This window comes from Oxyura jamaicensis, chromosome 14, assembly GCF_011077185.1.
Source record: "Oxyura jamaicensis isolate SHBP4307 breed ruddy duck chromosome 14, BPBGC_Ojam_1.0, whole genome shotgun sequence".
Taxonomy (NCBI): Eukaryota; Metazoa; Chordata; class Aves; order Anseriformes; family Anatidae; genus Oxyura; species Oxyura jamaicensis.
The window spans coordinates 177325-202408 of record NC_048906.1 but is presented as its reverse complement, the minus strand read 5'-3'; the positions used below and the strand labels follow the sequence as shown (position 1 = coordinate 202408).

The following is a 25084-nucleotide window of genomic DNA, read 5'->3' as shown; positions in this document are numbered from 1 at the left end:
CTTTCCCCAAGCTTTTACTGAAGACTTTTGGCAACCCCACAGCTCCCTGTGGTGGTTTTGTGTGGTGGGCAGTTGAACTCCACCACAGCACTCTCTCGCTCCCCCTTATCAAAGGAGGAGGGAAAGAAAATACTATGAAAAATGGCTCAAGGGTTGAGATAAGGAAAGGGAGACTGCACACCAACTACCATCACAGGCAAAACAGACTCAACATAGGAAGATTTAGTATAATTTGGGTATTGGACTAGATGATCTATCAATGTCCCCCCAATCCCTAACATTATGTGTGATTCTGTATAATTTCCTATTACTAACAGACTAGAGCAGTGAAAAACTAAAAGCAAACAAAAACTACCCCTACCACCACCCCCAGTCCATTCTCTTCTGCCTCCTCCCCCTGAGTGGCACAGAAGAATGGGGGTAGCGATCAGTCCATAACACTGTGTCATCCGCCACTCCTTCATGATCACTCTCTTCCCCTGCTCCAACATGGGCTCCCTCCCATGGGATGCTGTCTTTCCTGAACTGATTTTATGTGAGCTTCCCACAGGCAGCAGCTCTTCAAGAACTGCTTCAGTATGGGTCCATACCATGGGGTCCATCTGTCAGGGCAAACTGTTCCAACATGGGTCCTCCACAGTTGACAGCTCCGGCCAGACCTCCTGATCCTGCATGGGCTTCTCTCCATGGGCTGCAGTGTGGGAATCTGCAGGGGGACAGCCTGCTCCAACATGGGCCTCGACACAGGGAAACTTCTGCTCTGGAATCTGGAGCACCTCCTCCCCTCCTTCTTCGCTGTTGTCGGTGTCTGTGGGATTGTTTCTCACTTCTCTCTCCCAGCTGCTGTGGCACAGCTACTTCACTGTGTTATTTATTTATTTATTTATTTACACCCCCCCCTTTCCTTTCTTAACTACACTCTCCTAGAGGTGCAACCACCATTGGTAATTGGCTTACCTTTATCCAGCAGTGGGTCCCTTTTGGAGCCAGCTGGAACTGCTTCTTCTCTAACTTGGGGCAGCTTTTGAACTCCTCACAGACGCCACCCTTACTGGCCTCCTGCAATCAAAACCTTGCCACCTAAGCCCAACACACTGTCTTAACGAGAGGGAGTACTGTAATCAAAGGAAGCTGTTTCTTTCACAATTGAGTGCTAAGAGAGTTTTTCTATGCATCCTCCATTTGATTGTTTACAACAGCCATGGTGCCACCCATACTGCCTTTTGAACCTACAGGGATTAGCTTTGCCCATGTTGTTTCTACTTCCTCAATGTACCTTTTAGCTCTGGGCTTCCTGGGCACAGACCCAAGGTATCAGTGGGTTTGGTTTCTTCCCTCATTTTCTTTTTTTTCTTCTTTTTTTTTTTTTTTTGAATGATTTATTTATTATTTTTGCTGTCTTCTGCCACAGGAGGCATTATCTTTGCATGCTTATGCATTCTCCCTGCTGTGCTGCAATTACCCTGCATGCCCTCCACGAGGCAGCAGAGGAGAGAGCGAACTCCACTTCCTTGTTGAGCTGTCTGCCCCGCAGCGTCCTGTAAAGTTTGCATGCACCGTCTATGCAAATACATACGGAGCAGAAGCATCGCTGCTGGTCTGTAACAAGTATTCTGCAGCTGCATCAACAACAGGTAGTTGCTCTTCAGAAACAACGTGGTGGTAACTGGCCCAGGATATTTAGTGGAGGGGAAACTTGTCTATCTTTCTGGGCCCTTTTACACCTCAGTTCTGCACACCCCATGCCTTTGGTAGGATCACTGGCCCCTGAATTGCCAAAGTTTCTGTCATTGCTACATAGCCTTTAGCTGCACATCTGGTAGAAGTCACTGTTTCGCAGCTGTGTTAGACTGGAAGTTGCCTCTGGTCATCCTAGGAGGCAGATTTCATGGGCAGAGAGGAACTTCCATGATATGTGGCACAAGGATGTGAAAATAAGGGAGACAGTTCCCTTGGAGCCAGGCTGTAGCAGTTAAGCTTTCGGCCAAAGATTTGTTGACACTGTGGGTGTGGACATTTTTGAAGTGGTGGTGGTGTGTTTTCTTTCTTTCTTTCATTTTTTTTTTTTTTTCTCTTGTGTGTGTGTGTTCTTTTTGCCATGGCTCCTAGCAGCAAACTTTGCAAGTGTCCCTGACCTAACAATATCTAATTTGGAAAAAACATGTTCCCTGTGGAATGCTAGGGCCATTGGTCATGTTGCAAAGCCCATGTTTTGTTGCTTTTTGGGAGGCTTCCCCTGCTCTCAAACAAGATGTCTGTAAAATGTTTCACTCCACCCTTCCGTGACCTCAGTAACCCACAATGGCAGATTCCTGAACAGCAGTGTAAAGCACAGGAAAGAGTTACGATAATAGTGTGGTAAAGGCATTTGATGTTTCAGTGTTTAGCCAAGCAGGCCTCCCTAAAAGAACAGAGATTACAATAGGCTGCATAAACTGTCCATTCCAGGGGAATTTTCTTAGCAACTATTGCCATGCTCAGGTAATTAGGTGATCTAAGTTTAGCATACCTTGCAGAGGTGAGTGCAACCATGCACTAAGCAGTGTGATGAGATTGTAAAAGGTGACAGCAGCACCACCCATGTAGACAAAGTATTACTCTGGTCTGCTGTGCTCTGCATGGTATTCACAATGGTCAGGGACATGAAAGTGTCCCTGTTTATATGAGTCTAACTGAGACTATCTCAGGCTCAAAAATGTGCATTGTTGTACAGGCCAAGAAATGCAGCACAGACAGAACAACTACGGCATGCCCCATTAGCTTCCACTGGAATATGATGCTTGTCCTGTTTACTACTTCTGCCTCTATGGTGATCTAGGATCAGAGGAGATAGTAAAATATGCATGCATTTGACACTGGGCCAGCAGCAGACAAAAAGTGGCAATCCTATCCAAATGGAGTACTTGGGGTGGGAGGGAAAAACTGCAGGTTAAATACAATATAAAACAGATTAACTGGGGAGAAGCAATGCTCACTGGTGAGAAACACCAGTTAGTCATGGGAGAGCCAGTAGATAAGTGCTTGAAAACATGAAAGAAGGGTCTGAGTGGCCTTTAGAGAACAGGAATTCAGTTAACGGTCTTTGGGCTGAGTATCGAGGTAGGGGTAAAATGCAACCTACAAGTAGCTGTGGTATTGTCAGAAATACTACTCTGTCTTTCAGAACAGTGATGTGAAAGGAAACTAGGAAGATAAATTTATGCCTTGCTGTTTGAACCAAACTTCTGCTGAATGTTTGTACTGATTTTTCTGTCTGCTGTAGAGGCAATGGGTCAAAGCTGTGGGTATCAGATGGCTGTAGCATCCTCATGGTGATATACAGCAGTAGGCATGGCAGATGCAAGGATACAATTTCTCTCTAAGAGATTAAATGTTTTCTGTTGTAGCAGGTGATCTACAGGTGTCTGGACAGATCTGGTGCAGCAGGTGTTACTTGCTCTGAAGACTGCTTGCATTGTAAGGCTTTTCTGTTTCTGATCCCATGTGATTGATGTAACAATAAAAAGTCTAAAATACGTTCATATGGGTACTCTTAGAGCCTCATGTGAGTTGGCAGGAGTCTTACTATGTGAAGAAGAAGGCCTGAAAGCAGGTACTTGGAGAATCAACATTGCTCTACCTGCAGTAGAAACATTTATCTCTGGTTCTACATTGCCCCTGTCCCTCTCTCTTGGCCCATAAAGCTGATGCTGAGAGACTGTTATTCAGTCAGTCCTTTGCTTGCATCTCTCTTTCCCTTCTCTGGAACCAGACCCATTTACATGACTGACTTGGTGGATCGTAGCTCTAACACTACCGCTGCAGCATTTCACCTGAATATCGAAAGATCTGTTCTCTATGCATTGTAGGATATGGACAGGGAAACACTGCAGTGCTTGTTTGCCTCTGATGTTTCCCAAGTTGCCCCTTTAAAAACAGTGCAGGAAAAGGCTGTGGAGGAAGAAGGTAGCTCAGGGGTGCCTCAGGTGTTTGACTGCAAAGTTGGGCATCACTGTTTGCACAGTTGTGCAGAGGCCTTGGATGGAAGCAGTCTCACTTCACATTCAGACAGGACTAGGAAATGGCTTTAGGTCACTTACACACATCTCTTTTGATGACTTTTTTTTTTTTTTTTTTTTAATTAGGTGTTCCAAGAAGGTACTTTCATATTCAGCAAATTATTTGGTCTTCTAAATGTTAACCCCTTAACAGAAATTCCTCAGTTTCTCCATCACTAATGAGTAATTGCAGATGCAGCTACTTTAACTCGATCTGATAATCTGAGCAGTTTTTCATTGGTTCTTGAGATTATCTTTAAAATCGGGCACAGTAAGCTCTGCTTTATTATGCCACTGCTGCTACTGCCTGATCATCAAACCACACAGCCTAAACTATCAAGGGACAGAAAGAGTGTGAAAAGTGAAGTTTCCTTTGAGCTGGTAAGATGGTTTAACATATTTCTGTGCTATGCATGCTAATAAATAATGATAGGGTACATCTATGAGCTGAAAATAAGATATGAAAAATAATTTGTTAGCCTAAATGAGGAATTGTATATTATTTCTGCTACTAGGATCCTAGAATAATCAAACCACCAGAAGGGTCTTTGCACTTTTGTTCTGCTAGATTGCTGAGCACAATACCACACCCTATCACATTGATTTTGGTTTGGAGTGTGTGAGAAAGAGGCAGCACTTGACAAGTTTCTGTCAGATGTGCTCAGAGACCTAGGTATTCAGCAGGTAGATAATGTATCGTTTTTTCTTAAAGAAAATAAAAGAAAAAAGAAAGGAGGGAAGGGAAGGAAAGGGAAGGAAAGGAAAGGAACGGAACGGAAAGGAAAGGAACGGAAAGGAAAGGAACGGAAAGGAAAGGAAAGGAAAGGAAAGGAAAGGGAAAGGGAAAGGGAAAGGGAAAGGGAAAGGGAAAGGGAAAGGTACTTGTATCTCAAAGTATTTGCTTGTAGGAAAGGGTGACCAAAGGAGTGCTAAAGATGATCAGTTATATTTCGTAATAGTAGAATGGATTGCTCTGGAGAATGTGCACTTGGGACTAGCCTTCATGAGTGGAGAAATGTGCATGTTGGTACAGACAAACTATTGCCTGTCAGCTTCCAAGGTATAGTGTCCTGCCTTTCTTTAGTGCCTGTTGCTGCTGCCTCTCAAAAAGACTGAAGCAAAGGAAGGGGTTCTGGCCAAGGGAGAGTAGGTCATTTGTGGCTAATTGCTAACATGTAAGGAACAGAAGTAGAGTATTAAATGGGCCAGGTCTGCTGTGCCTGCTCGCACTGCATACCACTCGTATCTTAGTGTGGGAGGGAGAGCAGAGCACATTTCTGGAATAGCACAGAGCAGCTGCAAAATCAGAGCCTCAAACCTCTAACTTCCTCTAAGCTTTAGGTGAGCACAGCAGACCATATGATTTGCAACAGAAAAAAAAAAAATGCACTGACAAAACAGTATACTCCATATAATGACGGCAGAGGTGGGCTAGGACCTTGGAGTCCCGCATGTCTGTTGTGCCTCTTTCAACTAGAGGAGCATGATTCTTTTGTTTGCAGAACTAGCGTATGATATCACTAAATGTATCAAATGAAATTCAAGCATGTTTGAGATTATTATGCACACAGTTCCACATGAAACCCTTGCTTATGTTCTTGTATGACACTTCAGTTTAATACTTTATTTGGCCTTTGTAGAACTGATCTTGTCTTACCTGTATCCATCCAAAGGTGAGTGATGCATGGATCCTTTTTTGTACCTGTCCCTTTGACCCTATTACATTTCTCTATACAATTCTTCTGTCTTCCTTTCTCTGTCATGCCAAATATAAGCTTCTTGTCCCCACTTTCAAATCACTGACCACCTCCCCTTTTGCTTGTCATCTGTCACTTCCATACCAAGAAGTCAACTCTATGATACTAGCTTCCAGCTCCAACTAGATCATCAAACAAATCCCACATTAATTTCTACCATGCTATAGCTTATACTCTGAAGGTGTTGCTTACAGATCTCTCTTGAGCTACCTCAGCCTCATTTTTCAAGTCTCTCCTTAAAGCTCTGCTTTGCTGAGTTCCTATAAACCAGATAATGTCTAGGCTGACCATACGCTGAGACTGTAGGGACCACCGTCTTGTATTACTTCCCCTCTCTATAGCATCTATCAATTCATTTATTTTACCCTATACATTCCTAAAAGCAAAGGCTATCTTTTTATTGTGTGTTGTTGACAAAACTTTCAATACGGATTTCTGGTAATACAGCAGAAAAACATAGCAATAACAGTCGACCATCTGTTCATCTGTTGATTTCGGAAATCTGTGTTCACTGTAAAAATTCTGGTTGAAATTACTTTTGGGAAATGGAAGAAACTGATAGAACTGCAGGAAGGGGTGAAAAAGGCGTGACTACAAAGCCTAATTTTCTTGACCAGATAGTAGGCAGAACTCTGTCCTGAAAACATATGGAAAGGATGGAAATACTGTTGAAACCAGCTGAGACCATCTAGGAACTTGAGGTCACCAGTCATCTGCTGATGCTGAACCAGCACCTGGAATTGTGGCAGCACACCTGGTGCGTCCTTTCAGGACTTTCCCTCGGACATTTATTTGGTCTTTTTCTTCTATGCAGATTGAAGGTGCTTCTTCTGCTTTCCTCGGGCACCCCCACACCTCCACCACCCCAAGTTTTCACTGGGCTTTTCTGCCTTCACCCACAACTCAGGATGTCTACCAGGAACTGGGAGTTGGAACAAAAAAAAAGCATCAAGCACCCTGTCTGGGAAATGGATGTGCATTCCAGTCTCCCAGCTGCTGTAATGCTGGCCTTGGTACTAGGATATAGGGCAGACAGCCCATGCCAGCAAGATGTTGCCTAGCAATCTGATATCTTTCTATGATGAGATGACTAGCTGGTTAGATGAGGGGAGAGTGATGGATGTGGTCTACCTTGACTTCAGCAAGGCTTTTGACACTGTCTCCCATAACATCCTAAGAGACAAGCTCAGGAAGTGCAGCCTAGATGAGTGAACAGTGAGGTGGATTGATCACTGGCTGGATGGCAGAGCTCAGAGGGTTGTGCTCAGTGGTGCAGAGTCTAGGTGGAGGCACATAGCTAGTGGTGTCCCCCAGGAGTCAGTACTGGGTCCAGTGTTCAACTTATTCATCAATGTCCTGGACAATGGAATAGAGTGCACCCTCAGCAAGTTTGCTGATGACACAAAGCTGGAAGGAGTGGCTGATACCCCAAAGAGCTGTGCTGCCATTCAGGGTGACCTTGAAAGGCTGGAGGGTTGGGCCAAGAGGAACCTCATGAAGTTCAACGAGGGCAAGCAAAGGGTCCTGCACCTAGGGAGGAATAAGCCCAAGCACCAGTACAGGCTGGGGGTTGACATGATGGAGTGCAGCTCTGCAGAGAGGGACCTGGGAGACCTGGTGGCCAGCAGGCAGTCCATGAGTCAGCAATGTGCCCTTCTGGCCAAGAAGGCCAACGGTATCCTGGGGTGCATTCGGAAGAGTGTTGCCAGCAGGCCAAGGGAGGTGATCATCCCCCTCTGCTCAGCCCTGGTGAGGCCACACCTGGAGCACTGTGTCCAGTTGTGAGCTCCCCAGTACAAGAGGGACACAGAACTACTGGAATGAGTTCAGAGAAGGGCTATGGAAATGATGGACTGGAGCACCTGTTGTACAAGGACAGGCTGAGAGAACTGGGCCTGCTTAGCCTGGAAAAGAGAAGACTGAGGGGAGGCCTCTTCAGTGTGTATAAATATCTGAGGGAGGGTGTCAAGAGGATGGAGCCAGTCTTTTCAGTTGTGCCCAGTGACAGGACGAGAGGCAGTGGGCACAAACTAAAGCACAGGAGGTTCCGGATGAATATGAGAGGACAGTACTGTGAGGGTGACAGAGCACTGGAACAGGTTGCCCAGAGAGGTTTTGGAGTCTCCTTCTCTGGAGATATTCAAAATCTGCCTGGATCCTGTGCAATGTGCTCTAGGTGATCCTGCTCAGCATGGGGGTTGGACTAGATGATCTTCAGAGGTCCCTTCCAACCTTGGCCATTCTGTGATTCTGTAATGGTGCTGGCACGTCATCTGTTTTTGCTTGGTTTCTGGCTTGATTATCAGCTTCTTGCTCCTCTGCTGCTGAGGAAAGAACGGGCAGTGTTCAGAGATGACGGCTACTGGGAGGAATGACGAATGACTGCTAGGCCACTGAGAATCTCTTCCCTCCATTCTCACCAAAACTGCAAAGTGCTTTTGCACTTGTCTCGTTTTTGCCCCATTCTATGGCTGTCTGCTGTCCAGCACCAAGAGAAGCTGAGGATTGAATTGTTTCTGTTCACCTTGTCACATGGCCTATCAAAACTTTCATACTGACTTACAGAAGAGGAAGAGAATGTCACTGAAGCAGTTTTCTTCTGGGACTTGCCAAAACAATTTATCTGTGATCAGTCTGGGCTATTGTTAGCTCAACCTGCCTTAGGGTAAAGTGGCAATTCCTTTTCCACAGCTGAGCAGTTTGAAATGTGGGAGGCACAATGAGTACAAAAGATGAGAAAAGGCACCTAAGTATCTGTAGGATCTGTAGTAAAACTTGCAGCAATTTTCTTGCAAGACCAAACTCATCACAAGTATGAGCAGACAGCACAGATAGCTTCACTAATGTCTCTGTGCTTGAAACCAACAGTTCCCCTGAGCACTACAAAATGTACAGGTATCTTCATAAGTGGGAGGTGTCTGGCTGTTACTGAGAAGTAATTCTGCCAGTTTGTGAGCAAGTTTTTTAGGACATACACTAAATTTTCCCTTGCAAGGCTGAAGATTGCAAATGTTAAAAGAAGGCTATCATGACCACTTTAGCACAGAAAATTGTAAGAAAGAAGTCCCACATTAATCTCAGGGCTTCCATCTGAACAAAGGAATTTTTTAAAAAAATTTTTTTTAGATACCTAACCAAGATTTACAGACTACAAGCATCGGATCTTATGTTTAGGCAAGAGGTTTCAGCAATAAATGAAGTGTCCCTTTGCACAAATTCTACTGTCTGACTTCATTCATTTCTGTCTGACTATCCATCTTCAGTGTCCAACTACTGGATTCTTTCATCTTTCTCTAGTAGATTTTAAAAAGATACTTTTCTCCTACCTGAAATACTCTTTCATCCTACCTGAAATACTCTTCCCACATAGCTACTTCTGGATAGTTTAAAATTGCTTCTTAACTTTTCCTTTGGGTAAGAGATTTAGTTAATATTTCGTTGTTCATTCTGAGGAAAGTTATTAAATCATGCTCATAAGCCTTTTCAGAATTAGTTTTTAATCTTTTTTCAGCAATATTTTGTTCAAACTGTGGAGCCCAATGGAAGAACTAATAATGGCATTATGAATGCTACATGTAGCTGCAGTAACATTTCTTTTAAATGATAAGCATCCATGGTCTGCGTGATAGCTCTTGTAATTGCATTAATGTACTGCAGGCTCTTGTTCACTGGTTATCTGCTGCTTCCCCAAAATCATTTTCTGATAAACTTTTCAGAATTCAGTTTTCCATTACCCAGTTATAACAAATATTTGTGACTTCTAACATACAAATTGCTTTTTTGTTGTTTGTTTGTTTTGTTTTGTTTTATGTGAGATAGACAGCCAGTAAATGTCCGGCACATTTCATATATTGCAGAACTGAATAAAAAGTTGGGGTTTGGTTGGTTGGTTGGGGGGGGAGGGGGGAAGGGGAGTGGAAGGAGTGTTAACAAATTAGTTATGTTTACCTGGAAACAGGTAATTACCTGTTTTGGTTATCTTGACATGTTTGTTCATTTCTGTGCTTGGGAAAGTTCTTGTAAGCATATGTATAATTCTACTTGTGCATGTACTTATGCAGCTCTATTTCATATTTAGTCAGTCTTTCTGTACTTATCACAGGGATCATACGCAACCTTGATTAGAATGATAAACAGGAGAGACTTCATGCCTCCCAGCCTCCCCCAGCTAAATTCAGCTAACGGTGACACTTCCTCTTTACAACCCCCACTCTGAAGAAGGTCTGCAGCAAAACAGGATATTTACCAGTAAATAAATAAATAAATAAATGAGGAGGTGGTGAAATGGAAGCCAGAAAGATTCCTTTTCTTTTGATCAGTTTCTGATATGTTGTAGTTATTTTACTATTTAATTCAGAATAGCAACACTGTAAGGAAGCATAATTATAGGAAAGAGGTTGATACAGGGATGCTGCTGTTCAGTTGTCTGAAATCTGGGACTGGAAGGATACTTCTGGTCATGGAGTTCAGCTCCTGCTGCTGTAGACATCATATCATTTAATAACTTCAATACAACACTACTGCTAATTGAAATATCACGCTCCTTGCTAAGCATAGGCTCTTAGTCATTCACTCCCATTTAAGTCTACTTCATGCCTTTTGCTGGTCAGAAACCACATTCGTTTGGTAGCCTGGCTATACCCATTTGGCCTTGTGCAAATGTTGTTCTTAGTGTTTTTCCCATCCTGATGTTTATCTTTCTCTTTTCCCCAACAGTTTCTGAAAGAGCGAACATAGGCCCTGGCATTGCTCAAAGAAAGCCAAGCTCTTTCAAGTCAGAACATTTTCACAGCCTTCTGTTACCCCAAACCAAGAGCTCAGTTCAGTATCCATGCTGGGAAAGCCGTGCAAACAACATTCCTCCAATATTTTTGAAATTTTCAAATAACTCTTTTTGTCTAAATTCAAAAGTGGACTCTTTTTACACACTCACTCCACATTTTCTGGGCTCCAGGCTGAATCATGGGCTTCCTAGAGCAACACGCTACCTGCAGAGGTGCTGGGCTTTTTTGGAGGATTAAGGAAACAGCAAATATTGCAAGCTGGAAGCATCTTATAAAACACCATGTATTACTGAGTAGACTAGGTCAGGTTTCTTCATATTAAATTTCTGTTTGCTGGTTTATCATGAAATCAGAAACTTTATATGGAATTTCTGTTTAAGAGGAAAGACAGGGAGTCCCACGTAATCTCAGAGAGAGACAGCATTCAATATTGCACACTGCAATATTTCAAACACCTATACAGTCTCCTTCAGTAAACTGGGGCAATGACTAGGTCCTAAGTATTCCATATCCCAGATGAGTGCTTTGACCAGGAATATATCAGTTGTTCTCTCCATTTCTGCCTTCTGAAATTTTCTTTGGCAGCAAGGAAATACGGGAAGAAAATATGATCCCAAGATTCTCATGCTGTAGGTGAGCAACTTGGTTATCTGCCTGGAATTGTGGCTTCCTGTGTGTGTGTGTAAGAGAGAGAGAAAGAAAAATGGTAGGTCTTGGTTTTATTCAGCTATGAAATGGGAAGAAGTCTAAAACAAAAAGACTTTAGGATAGAACACCCTTTTCTATCCCAGCTTTTGTATCTGACCTCAAACCCTTTCACAGTAGCTCAAGGCAACTCCAAGTGGCTTAAAGTGGCCTCAAAAGTTTAATGACATAAGCAGCTCAAGCAAATATTCCTCTAGTAAGGAGAAAACCAAGATTTCTGCCAGGAAACTGCCAGAAAAACAGTTACTTGACTCTGTCAAGTTTAAAAAATAAAAAATAATTTTTTAAAAAAATCCATCATTAAATGTAGAGAGCAGTGTTTATTGTGTAGATGGCTTTCAGAAGGTAACTACTGCTGATGGACGAGCTCATGAGAGGAAAATCCACGAAAGACTTGAAGATGCAGAAATTATGCCTGCTCCAGGAGACCTGAGCTGCAAATGTCTGGAGGTTGAGAAGGTTCTCAGAGAAAAATATCTTTGCTTTCTCTATCATTACACTTTTCTTTAAGCACCTGTTTTCAGTTACTATCAGAAACAGGACACGTGAGCCTTCATTTTGATCCACTGTGGCTCTGTGCTGCTCTTAAATTCTCACGTGCCAGGTGCATGCAAAAAAACAAGCAAACAAACAAACAAACAACAAAACCCAATAACAACAACAAAAAAAAAACAGAAAAGGAAAGTAGAGAAAAAGACTAAAAAAGATCAAGCAGGAATTAAAGATCTGCTTTCAGGTGGCTGGTGCTTTATATTCCTATGCAAAGTAGTAGTTGCTGTTGTGAGAACAGTCCCTATAAGATGACATGGCATACCTGAGTTGGTGCCATGCCTGACAGACAAGGTCAGCTTGTATCAGGCTTCAGCCTGCTGGTACAGCTATTGACAAAACTGCTTGTAATGATTGGTCTGTTTTAGATACTGTCTGGAATGGGACAAGATGTGCAGCAGCTGGGCCTTCACCTGTGCATTACTGCTGTGCTACTCCTTGGTGGAGGACAAGGCAGAGGTAAGGGGAAATCTGGAATAGGTCCATGGTGGGAGGGGTGTATACACATTTTTGTTTTCATACACAGACTCTAAAGCATAGAATACAAGATCTTGTGATTGCACTTTCTGGGGTCCCAGGAACTAGTACATCTGGCTGGTAATGCCAGACCTAAGCAACTGAAAGCATACTGGACAAGCTGAGCAGCAGAAAAAACAGCCACTGCTCGAGGTCCCTGCCCTAAGTTCTTACACTCATGCAGAGAAGTGAGATACAGAGGAAGAATATCATGAGGAAGGCATCAGTAAAGGAAGCACTAGCAAGTAATATGTTTTAGGCCTCATCACGTGGTAACAAATGCAGCTCTGGTCTCCTTCTGCAGAGTTCCCTGGCAGTCTCAGCTGCCTGAATAACTATGTGACTACTGTGAACTGCATGTGGGCAGTGGAGGAGCCTGTGGGACATGGACCTTTCTACCTGCACTTCACAAAGTAAGAGCTGCAAGCCAAGAGTTGTCTGTGGTAGTCCCGGCGCTGGTGTGGGAAGGACAGCATGGAGGAGCCAAGATGGGGCCTGGCTGGGGGCTTTGCTTGCTTTGGGCAGAGCCATCTCAGCCATCTCACTGATACAATCCTGGGCTGCCTTGGCAGCTGCTCCCTTCACAGCAGCCTTTCATGGGCTCACAGTCACCAGGGCTGCAGCAGAGGTCTCGCCCATGCAGCTGCACAGTCTCCTGCAGGCTCAGGGTGGTCCATGAGTCCAGTGTCATCTGCTGGCAAGGGCCTCTCAGTGCAGAGAGCCCTTCCTTTGCAGCCTTGGTTCACAGGCATTTGAGGACTTCCAGGCTGATCTTACATGAAGCTGCCTCATCAATTTCTAATCACCTTGCTGCCTAAAAATTAAACTCCTACTGGTTTAATCTAATTTATATATATACTTAAAGGATTTTGAAAGTCCAGTGAATTATAAGTTTTAGTAACAGGTTTATTATGTGAATTAATTTTATCTCTAAAAGAAAACCAATGAATAGTTTGCTAGGTGACAGGATAATAAGCATTGTGATATGCTAATTCAAGATAAATGTGTTTACACAATGTAATAAAGTTGTCTTGATTATTAATAACTAGTAAACTGTTACACAAGGGTAAGCCACTCCAGCATTAGATACGTTATTGTATTCTGATATAGTTTAGTAAAAAATAGCGTAACTCTTAATGATACAGGATTTTAATCTATGGAAAAAATGCCAACTTGATAAACTATGGTACCCAGATTATTGTGGGGCCACAAGCAACAGGAAAAATTTACTAATAAATGGCTACATTAGGTGGTTTACCCCCCCTGCCCCGCCACTTTCCTGGCAGCAATGCATAGCAGCCCTTTCACTTTCAGAAGGAGCAGGGGTTAGGTACAGGGTACTATGTGCAGCTGCTGGGAGGCTTAGTGCTCTCAGCAGTGAGGTTATGAGGCTGTTTCCTTCCTCCTTCTTCAACCCTGCTGTCCAGCCAGTTTTAGCACTGCTTTCTCTGCTGTCTGCACTAAGGAGGGACATACTCTTCCTGAATGTGTTGCTGTGCAAAGCTGCCATACCTCTTTCATAAACCATAAAGCAGTTAATCATATGACTTAAAAAAAAACTTTCAGCCTTCTTATTTTTTTAGCCTCTGGTCAAAGGGTCAAAACGCCAGCTGCCAACTGACTGCCAGAGACAACATGCAGAATCAGTATCGTTGCACAATCCACTTAGCCAGCCAGATCTTGGAAACAGATGGTTATAGAGTCTCTCTCCAAGGCAACTTCTTTGAGAGTAATCATACATACATTACCTTTCCAGAATACAATCCCCGCAAGCACAGTAAGTATGAACCAGAGCAGCTATAGAATGAGGCTCTGCCTAGCATCTTTGGGATGGATCTAACGTACTTTCTGAAAAAGAGTGTCTCAAAGACAGCAAGTGAAAATAATGGAAACAAGCTAAAATGTCCATTCCTGCAGAGTACACTACATAGTTTTTATCCTTAAGGATGCAGTTCCAGTGTCTCTCTATAATGACTTTTTCTGGACTTCAGAGAGGGATGGTTCTGGAGCACATTTTGGGTATACTTCTGGTCTTCATCCTGTTTTCTTGTACAATTGGATTGCTTCTATGGTTTTTTTGTTTGGTTGGTTGGTTGGTTTTTGAAAGAAATGAAGTCATGAGGAATCTATGTTATAGATAAAATCCTAGGTCCCATGGCCTGGTACTTTAGACAAATGCCCTAGTATTTGAAATCTCAGAGCCTATCTGTTCTAGTGTTACATTGGAAGAGCAGAATGATATATCTGGAGTTGTTCTTTGATTGCAGGACTGTCCCCAGGGGCTATTTGAGTTATCATTAATTTATGTCAGTTCTGTAGCTGTTCTGACCTACCCTGTAAGCTAATGCAGACTACTGCTGGTCTTAGTATCACTCTTTAGAACCAGCTTTATCTTCCAAGACTTTAATCAGCCTAGAAACATGCATCTTCTTCTGTGGTATTCCAGTCCCAAATATTGTGGAAAACCTACCTCTCTGTTTGCAGTAAAGCTTGATCCACCTTTGAACATCCAGAGCAACATTACTGCAAGCAAGTGTCAGATATGGTGGAGTGTGCCTTGGTACCTCATTGAAATTCTTCAATATGAGTTGCAGTACAAGGAGTACAGCGTGTCATGGGAGGTAACTGGATGAGCTACACACTCATGCTGACTTGCTCTTGGTGCAATGAATGGCCTTGCCACTCTGCTCAGGGTCTTCTGGAAGCTGACTGTTTTAAGATAACTTTTCTGTCTTTCCATATCAAGACAGAAAGGTTTTATGTAAAACATCAATAGTGAAGAACAATGCATCATCATCTCCTGAATCCTGTTTTTGTAATGATTTGCAGTTTGCATTGAACAAGACACCACCAAGTTCACTACCACAAATAGAAATTGAAGGCACAGAGTTTCACAGTGGTATCTCTTACATTGCACGAGTTCGCTGCAAAGTTTCTGAAAATGAGGATTCGTACCATAGTCAGTGGAGTGAGTGGAGCCAGACAACAGTGTTTCAAAGAGAAGGTACAAAGAATATTGTTTTTATCTTAATTCATGTCTTTTCATGTCCATACTGATTTTTAAAAATGAAAGGAGGAAAAAAAAAAAAAAAAGGAAGATGCGTGGTAAAATGAAGCTTTTTAAAATCAGAATAAGTTTCCTTCAAGTTTTCATAACCAAATTACTTTCCTTGAGGTCTTTAACTACTTATTTCATTTGTATTGCTTAGTTATTTGGGGATCTATCTTAACTTTCAGGCTTTTTATCTTTTTTTTTTTTTTTTTTGGTGGGGGGATGATTCTTTTCCTAGGTATACCAGAAGTGTCTGAAAAGCTTTTTAATTCCAGAACTTTGCAGTTCTTGTTCATTCCTCTGAGTTTTGGCACCCTGCTCTATTTATTTTGGAACCGCAAGCTTTCTTCAAGGTATGTTATAGTTCTTTTTTAAGTTTCTCTTGATCTTTATAACCTACAGAGAGTAAGTGTAGTGTCCTTACATCCATTTTGCTTCATGTTTCTGCTGTGCAATCAGATTCTAACATGCTCAAAAGCTCTTTTGATGTTCTCAGGATATGATGTGATTCTTGGCTAATGATAATTAATGACCCACTATTCAGTTATTAAGGAGACCAAAGTGCCTTCTTGGCACCCAAGCTCACCTAAAGGTCAAGGCTGAGGGTCTCTTGGAGTTAAAGAAATATTAACCTGTTGTGGTTTAACCTGTCCAGCAGCCAAGCACCACACAGCCATTTGCTCACCCTCCCCCCCCACCCGCCCCAGGGGAGTGGAGGAAAGAATCAGAAAAAAAGTGAAAGCTTCTGTGTTCTGTTTATTAGGACAGAAAATAAATGAAAATAATAATAATGATATTAGTGCTATTAATAATAATGTGTACAAAACAAGTGATGCACAATGCAATTGCTCACCACCCGCTGACTGATGCCCAGGCTGTCCCTGAGCAGCAGTCCCTCTCCCCACACTGCAGACAGCCATCCCATATAAATGTTCAGCATGATGCCACATGGTATGGAATATCCCTTTGGTCAGTTTAGGTCAGCTGTCCTGGTTCTGTCCCCTCCCATCTCCTGCTGCACACCCATCCTGCCCGCTGGCTGGACAGTATGAGAAGCTGAAAAGTTCTTGGCTTAGTGTAAGCACTGCTCTGCAACAGTTAAAACATCAGTGTGTTATCAACATTATTCTCATCTTAAATCCAAAACACAGTACCATACCAGCTACTGGAAGGAAAATTAGCTCTATCCTAGCCAAAACCAGGACAGAAAAACATGGAAATTTTGAGTTGTCTCATGTAGGTAACCTAAAAGTGGAAGCATACAGCAATCCACAAAGATGGTTACACTGATATCAGTGTTAAGCTATTTGTGACATACCTGCCAGTAGTCAGTATGTGAAATACCAATATAGGCAAACTGGCAAACTACACTGACTCAGGTTCTGTGTTTCTTAGGTTCTGGGACCAAGTCATACAGAAAAAAAAAAAAAAAAAAAAAAAAAAAAAAAAAAAAAAAGTGCATCTAAAACCTTGGTTCAACCATCCTCTATATTCTTTTATGCTGGTATCACAAAAGCCAGTCTCCTACCTCTTCCCTTTCTGACTTGACATACATTATTATGCTCCATATACATGTTGCTCTGAGGGAAACAGAATATATGATATTCATATGATAAAATGTTTGTACAGGAAAAACTCTAATGGACGGACTATGATATATGGCAGAATTTCTCTGTCTAAGTTTAATGAAACTTGCATGCTCTAAAATACTGCTAGAAAAGGTGGTTTAGATCAAACAAGATGCTAAACAAATGCATAAATAGTTCAGTACATATAATGAGTAATAGATCAGTAATGAGTTGAATGCATATAGCATTCCTCAGAAAACTTTGAGAAGGCTGCACTTTGGGTTAGGAACATTAAAAGCATGTGTGAGAGGCAGATAATTGCATACCCACAAGATGTCAGGAACCACATGAAATGAAATTCTACTGCAATCTTTCTATCAGAAGAATTGGGCTTTCATTTAGCCAGTGTGCTATATCATTGAGACAGAATACAGAACAATTGTCTGTTTTTGATTTTTAAGTGTTATTTTCTCAATTCAGGGCAAAAAGCCTCTCCTGCTTTAACATTCCCACACCAGCTGCTTTCTTTCATCCACTCTATAATTTGCATAATGGGAATTTTAAGGTAAGAAATGTTTAATTTATTTCTTATGATCCTCGGTTTTTGAGGGGAGGATTTTTTCCTAGGATTGATCATTCTAGGTCCTGAGCATTGTTACGAACATGTAGCTCTGGTCTTACTGGGACTTCATGGTTTCTCACCTAATTTCCTGCCTCCACATACTAACTATACCGCTGGAGCCACTGTCCATCTTCTCTCTCCTTAAAAATAAAACCCCTCCAGTAGCTTGCTCCTTATCCATCCATCACTCGTACGTTTTTCTGCATCCAGAGGATCTTTCCATGTATTACCAATAAGTGATGCTTTTGATATTTTTCAGACAGATAACACTGGTAACCAAGCACAGTATTCAGGAGTTACTTTGGTTTAACAAATCAAGGTTTCCTTTTACAGAGAACTGAGTATTTTGTCTGTTAGGTAGAAAAAGCAGGACCAAGGAATCACCAGTCTTTTTCTCAAGTGGCAGCTTCTCCTTAGTAGTTAATCAACATTGTTGCTGTCCTCTAGCATGTTCCTCTAGCTTTCCCAATATCTTAAGTATGTTTGAATAGCATAACTGGAAAAAAAAAAAAAAAAAAAAAAAAAAGTGAAAACATTTAATGGAAGAAGTAAAAACCAAGAAACATCATTAGTGCACTTGCATTCTCTTGTCTTCCATCTTCTTGTACACTTGCTGAACACTAAAGGTGCATGCTGCCCTCGCAAAACCAAAGCAATACGAGCAGCTTGCAGTATATTCTGGAGGTGAAATCTTGAAAATTTCATGTGAAATCTTTCTTCAGGGCAGTTAAATGCTAGATTCTCTACCCTGTTACTTAAATTTTGCCCATTAGATTTGCACTAAACCTCTGGATTGCTGTGCCAAAGCCATACAAAAAGAACAGTTATTCTGAAAATTCCACCTTTGAGCAAAATGTTCTGAACTTACTGATCCTTTCACTAGGACTGGGTTGGACCTAATGAAGCTTGGAATCAACTCAGAAGAGAAGAGGCAAGCAACTCAAACAAAGTGACTATAGATGGAGTTTCTGAGCTAAACACTCGGGAACTGATTTCCCAGATTTCCTTGAAGCCTGTGGAAAGCACAAATCTTGTTGCTGCAGAAGAAATGTGTGCCTCTGGTCCAAGCCAGCAGTATGTCCCCAGCAGGTATGTAAGAGCAGAAGAGATGGAAGTGAAGCTGGCACTATTCTTAGCACAAAACCATGCTGATGATACAGTTGGCCTGAAAATTTCTGAAATAATTAAAGCCAACCTTGACAGATCTAGCATGGGAAGGAGTTATCCTTCTCACTTACAGCATGGAAAGGGTGACTTCCTTATGCTTCAGGAATCTTTGGAGATGGCAAATGTGTCCTTCAGCAATAGTGACTATTGCACTTTGTGTGACAATGATACCACAGGAGGTTTGATTGCTGCTGAACTACTGAAGCTCTCTGATGGTAATGGTCTGGTCAAACATCAGAATGATCAGAATGGCCTTTCTTGAGGAATGCTGCCCACAAAGACCTTTTGCTGCCCTCTCATCTCACAACACTGTCTTCCCAAATGGCTTAAATGGTGACTGTGCAAACAATTACAATCATGTATCATTCTTAGCTAAATCTTTAATTTTTCTACTTCAATAAAAGATTGTGACCCACTCCTCTGGCTAGCAAATATCCCTGACATGGCCAGGACTGGCCACAGCAAAATCTGCTGTCTCAGGAGAGACATGACCATGACCATGCCTTTCCCCAAATTAACCTCCTGGCAGCCACAGAAGTCCAGCAATTCTCTAGTCTAAGGATGCAGCAGCAGACCTGCTATTTTTCCCCAAGAAGAGCTGTTGTAATTGCATGCAAGATGATGCTTTCCAAACTTAATTGTGAGACAGCTGCTCTACTCTCAGCACATAGTCCTTTCCTCACTGTAATTCAGATTAACTCATCATTTACTGTGGCCTGAAAACTAATGCCTGCTGGACTGAGAAGCAACAATATTTGCAATGTACTGAATCATGATTTAAACCCATTTGTTATTTGAGAACTATGTATGACTCCTCATAAAACCACAATAAATTTTTGTTTGTTTGTTTGTTTTTTCCTAAAGATGCTAATTTTGCTTTTTAATGTAGATTCTAAATTGATTCAAATGGTTCATGACTTCATCAGAATTTAGAATTGCGCTATTTAAAAATAATTGGGCAGTGGGCCTTGAGCTTCATTATTCTGAATAGCTGTAACTTTTTATTTTGCAGAAACTAAGCCCCATGTACTGCTTTGATTTTAACGTAAGTGTATTCCAAGGTTAATTGGCTGGGATGATCTAAGGGAAAAAGGTGAAAAACAAGAATAATACAACCAACGTTTCATCACAAAACAGTCCAGGCCCACTGCCTCTCCAGGGATTTTATTTGTTCTTCAGAATTGACTAGTCTTTTGCCTGTCTGCTTAGCAGGTACAGCCTTTCTGAGCTCAGTTTCTGGAGTTTTACTTCCTGCCTTAGAGACAGGAATATATGGGTGATTACCCACCAAACAGATTCCTGGAGTCTTAGTTGCATCTCCTAAGTTTAAAGGGCTCAGCAGTTGTAGCAAGCATAAGGAGAAGTGTATATGTATATCTACACTAACTGGCATATGCATACCTAGAGTTGCTCACATTCATTCCCTCCTTCTCTTAAGAGAATGAGTCATGTGTTTCTGTTGACTATTAGCACTAATTTTAGCAGTGCAAAGTTAGATTTCATTTATAAGTAAAAAAAGTAGACTGACTAACTCTTCCCCCCCAAAAAATGTGCTAAGCCAGAGAACTATTGTAGGAAGTCTTCATCTGTGAGAAAAGCAGCAAAAGAATTAAGTGTCCGCAGCCAGCTTGGGAGACAGCCACAGGAGGTGCCAGCAGTGGTTTGTTTTCAGTGTGGTAAGCACAGGGGTTTTCTGTCCTTTGTGTTTTTTATCTTGTAAAAACAATATTCAAGGGTGCTTTTTATATTATACCACAATCTAATGGCAAGAAAAGAATCTGATGCTACGATCAGTTGCTATAATCTCCTATGCAGAAGAAAATATGTAAAACAAGACCACATGCCTGCAGGATTTTGGTGATTCCCAAGCTTTTAGACCCCTTTTTAGACCAAGCTTTTCGTCTGGCTTGATGCAGCATTCCCAAGTTTCAAATCTTCAGAATCAGAGGGATGCTTCCTAAAATTGTCAAATCAATTGTATCTTAAATCTCTCATATCTAGACAGCCCTTGCATACAAACATGTCTGCACAGAAAATGAAGCAGTTTCATGAAGTCTTGTTTACTTAAAAAGGTATTCTAAACTAGTAATAAATGCAAAAGGATAAAGGGAACAATTATCATCAGATGTGGGCATAAGGAGCAGCAGGTTGGGCTATGGAAGAAAAAACACAAAACTTAACGAGACAGAGAAGCAAAAGCAAATAGAGAGACTGAATGTAGTGTCTTTTTGTATCAGCACAGGCCCCTCCAGACCAGCATAACCCCTCATTTTAGGGGAGAATGTATGCTCTTTCACAGAGCCATCCACATTTTCACTCATGCATATATTCTTCTAGCCAATAAAATCACCAAAAATTAAAAATAGTCATTTTAATCTTCAGTAATTTAATCTAATCTACAGATCTGTTCCTGCTAGAGGCACTACTCAAATTCTGAAGAGAGAAGCACTAATCAAGAACAGAGATCTAAACTATCAGTTTTAAAGCAAGTATTTGATGACATGCATATTTTTGTGCTGGTGATAGTAATTGGTAAAGAGGAGGGGTTGTTCTTTTTATGCTAGAAAAGAGAGTTAATACACAAGGGGGGGAGGAGTGCTTTTTTGTTTTTAGCAGCATGCAAACCAGGGATTAAGTTGCAACACAAAGCTACAACGCTTGGATTGCTTCTTCCTTGACATTCGTGAATAGAGCAAGTTAATTGGCAAAATCTGAAAGCCCTGTGTTAAGCCTTATCATTTTAGGGCTGTTGGACAGATTGCTTTGATCTACACACTTCTGATCTTCACTGCATATGGCAGTGAAGCACAGAAACTGCTGCAGCACTGTCAATGCTAGACATTGTGTATCCACAGTCCAGTATTATGCAGTACTTGCCTGCGTCTAGAGCAGTATAGTTATATTAATTTTATACTGCAGACCCAAAACTATATGGCTTTCTGAGCCAAGCTGACTGATATGATGCCTAATACAGGCAGTGCCAGTTATATGCTCCAGACAGATCTAAATAAAGCATCCGTTTCAAACAGAAATAGGGGCATTGGTGTGGACAACTCAAGACTTTTTCATAACATGCTTTCACATCCAAAACCAGACAATAGATATCTTCAGAATGAGATTCAGAGTACTAGAGAAAAAAATTACAAATGCTTTCACATAAATCAATAGCATGCCTCACTTGGTTTCTGTGTGTAGAACTGGTTACCTCATCTTTGCAATGAGATCACAGGTTTTAGTGGCTTGCACAGTAGTTTCCCACAGCTATTGCAGTAGGAGGTGCAACAGTGCCAAACACATAGGTACTACAACATTTTGACTCCTAATACCAGTTTCTTCTTCTAAGAGATCGTATATGCTATTTAAAGACTGTTGACCCCTCACATCACTTTCTCTTACTTTCATGCCCTAAAATCATGAGGAAATGGCCTCAAGTTGTACTAGGGGAGGTTTAGGTTAGATACCAGGAAGAGTTTCCTCATCAAGCATTGGAACAGGCTGCCCAGGGAAGTGGTGCAGTCCTTATCCCTGGTGGTATTTTAAGAGATGTGTGAACATGGCACTGAGGGACATAGTTTAGTGATGGGACTCGGCAGGTCAGGTTGATGGTGAAAGATCTTTTCCTACCTAGATGATTCTGTGGTCTTATGCCTCTCATAACTTCTGGTGTTTGTTATATTCAAAGTTTTCCTATTACTGCAACAAGGTTGTTAGCATTTGCAAATTTTGTATTAAAAATAATATATCTCTTTGGGTTTAATACCATACATGTGATTTTCACATGTCAGTTATGAAAATGCTTTCTGTAGCCACAAGATCCAGAACACAGATGGAATACATTTCTCTGTAAATAGAATTGCTGTGTGCCATCTGTCTTAGTATCATGGACTTAAGTGCACCGATAGGCCTTAATTGGCCTGACCAGTGTCACCTGGGACCTCTACCCCACATCCTTGGCCCATCACCTGGAAGATCCATTTAGCTTTCATTTAGGTGTATGTCTGTCTCCAATTTTGTCTCCATGTCATTTTCTGGATGGCCTCTGGGCCTGGGATGTAAGTACATTATATAATGGATGAAAGATGTGGACTGATAATGTAGTTTATCTCCAGTCCTGTTTCTGAATCACAGCTGGATCCTGAAACCATGTTGTAGCCTCATTTCTAGCCCAACCCCCTATAAGGACCTTAGACTTTTGTTAGAGCTTTGTCTGTAGGTCCACCTTCATCCCTGCTGCTCTTGTGTGGATCCTGGACCCAGTCCATCACCTCAACTTGTTTGGGAGTATCAGCAAACCCTGTTACCAGGCTCTGCCCACTTTATTCAGACCAGCTAGGACTATGCTGCACTTTGTGTGGTGAGGGACTGCTGGTGCTGGGATTGCCCTACTTGTCCCACCCTCTGTTAGGGCAGCCTTGTCTTGTGCTGCTCCCAGACACTTTGTACTAATGCCTTGTTAGACAGCATATTCTCCAACATGTCATTGCCCTCTGCTGGAAGATTACCGGTTTCACAGACTTCAAAGGTGTAAAGTAGAATCACAGAATAGTTTGGTTGGAAGGGACCTTTAAAGATCATCTTGATCCAACACAACTGCCATGGGTAGGGACATAGTTCACTAGATTAGGCTGCTAAAACTAGAGTAGGCTTTTCCTACGTTTTGACTCAGTTTAGATGCCATGTGACAGGTGAAGGTGAGCACCCTGTGCTGCAGAAGAATGTAGTTGCACTTGGTTCGGTTCTTGGAAAATTAGACATTTCCTGAGGAATGCCGTTGAGGTGTAAATTAATTAGGGAAAAGCATAAGATCCTCTTATCAAATAAGGCTAGGCAGAAGAATGGTACTGTTATTATTAGTAGTAACAAATACCATGGTATCATGAAAATAAAATACTTCTGGGAAATACTGGATTATGGTAAGGAGACTAGGAAAACTCTGCCAAGTAGCAGAAAGTTTATTAATAGCTCTGATAGGGCATTAATACTGTAACAGTGTGGCTATTGAGCACGATGCCACTCTGCTGGTTTTCAAATACATGAATTCAAATAGATCCTTTGCATCTTTTTGTTTCACTAGCACAATATAGTTTGACTATGAAGATAATTATGATTCATTTTAACAAGATGATAGTAGCAGATAGAGAATTTGACTTAAACCACTTAACAGGTTTGTTAAATTCTGCAGGGCTAGATGGAATTCACTGTAAAGTATTTTTGCAAAACAAACATCTTCAGGAAGATGTAAATCTGTTGGAAAGAATCCCGAAAAGAAAATACAGCTTGTAAGAAAGGCCAAGAATTTGGATAGCCTGAAAAACAGATGGGTGAAAGTATGAATACATATATATAATAAGCACATATATATATTTAAAAAGGAATATGGTGATCCGTTGTCCTAGATGTCCGTGAAGCAAAAAATCACCATGCAAGAAGGTTGATTTACACTGGCTATTGTAGAAATCTTTCTAAAGTAGTTTACCCCTAGGACACTGCAAGACTGCTGTCCTGCCCAACTGCCCCAGCGCTATTTGAGGCTAATTATTTGTAATTTGTAAATTCTGATAAGGCTGTGCAAAAAATATGGTATTTCCTTGCATTACCCTTTTGAGTAATTTCTTAAAATTCAATAATCCTTTGACAAAATAGTTTGCTAGAAGGTGTCATGCACAAACGGCCCATCATTCTCAGTGTTTGTGATCCTAGTGCTTCACACTGGATCTGGCTGGCTTCTGTGAGTAAAGTACATTCTATGTACTCATGAACACAGGTTGGCAAGATAACCTGTTGAAATGCTTTCTGCATACACACCTACCTAAAATAACAAGGTCTCATTTGTTATACCATATAGCAGTTAAAGGTGTTGATGAGTATTTGTTGGGTGTATTTATTACAAAGGATGAAAATTATTTAGTTCTGAGATGGTGAAAGCCTTGTAATGAAAAGTGCATGTCAGATTCAGTGAATTCATACCCAAGGAGCACAGCACATTTTTTTTTTTTTTTTTCCCCTCCGGAGAAGTCAGACTTTTAAGAACGCCTACATTGAAACTGTATCTGTTACACGTTTGGGTTCGTAACAGTAACGAGTCAGCGGAAGCTCGCACCTCGAGGTACGGGCCGCAGCCGGGAGAGCAGGCGGCAGGAGGCGCGTTGGCGGACGCGCAGAACGACGACACCAGGCGCCGAGCGGCGCAGAACGCGGCCCGGCGGCACCGCCTTCTCCTGACGCCACCTGCTCGTCGCTCCCGCAGCGCCCTTACGCCGCGGGGAGCGTCCGGATGGGCGCTTCGGGCGGAAGCTGGGGAGGCTTCTGCCGCCCTCACCCCACACA

At 41.9% G+C, this 25084-nt stretch overlaps 1 protein-coding gene across 3 annotated transcripts; it reads left to right on the top strand.

Moving 5' to 3' along the window:
• The first annotated feature begins 1405 nt into the window (after window positions 1-1405).
• On the top strand, window positions 1406-20447 carry LOC118174603 (interleukin-9 receptor-like). 3 transcript variants are annotated; one of them, XM_035340047.1, is made up of 9 exons: window positions 1406-1634; window positions 12201-12291; window positions 12653-12761; window positions 13932-14125; window positions 14833-14969; window positions 15178-15352; window positions 15648-15753; window positions 17449-17533; window positions 18474-20447. In XM_035340047.1, exons 1-9 carry the CDS (start codon window positions 1563-1565, stop codon window positions 19017-19019), a joined length of 1515 nt encoding a protein of 504 aa, XP_035195938.1. In that variant the 5' UTR covers window positions 1406-1562; the 3' UTR covers window positions 19020-20447. The 3 variants fall into 3 exon arrangements, with proteins under 3 accessions (XP_035195938.1, XP_035195939.1, XP_035195937.1); XM_035340048.1 differs by lacking the exon at window positions 1406-1634 and adding an exon at window positions 2941-3191; XM_035340046.1 differs by lacking the exon at window positions 1406-1634 and adding an exon at window positions 4042-4418.
• Window positions 20448-25084: the final 4637 nt, after the last annotated feature.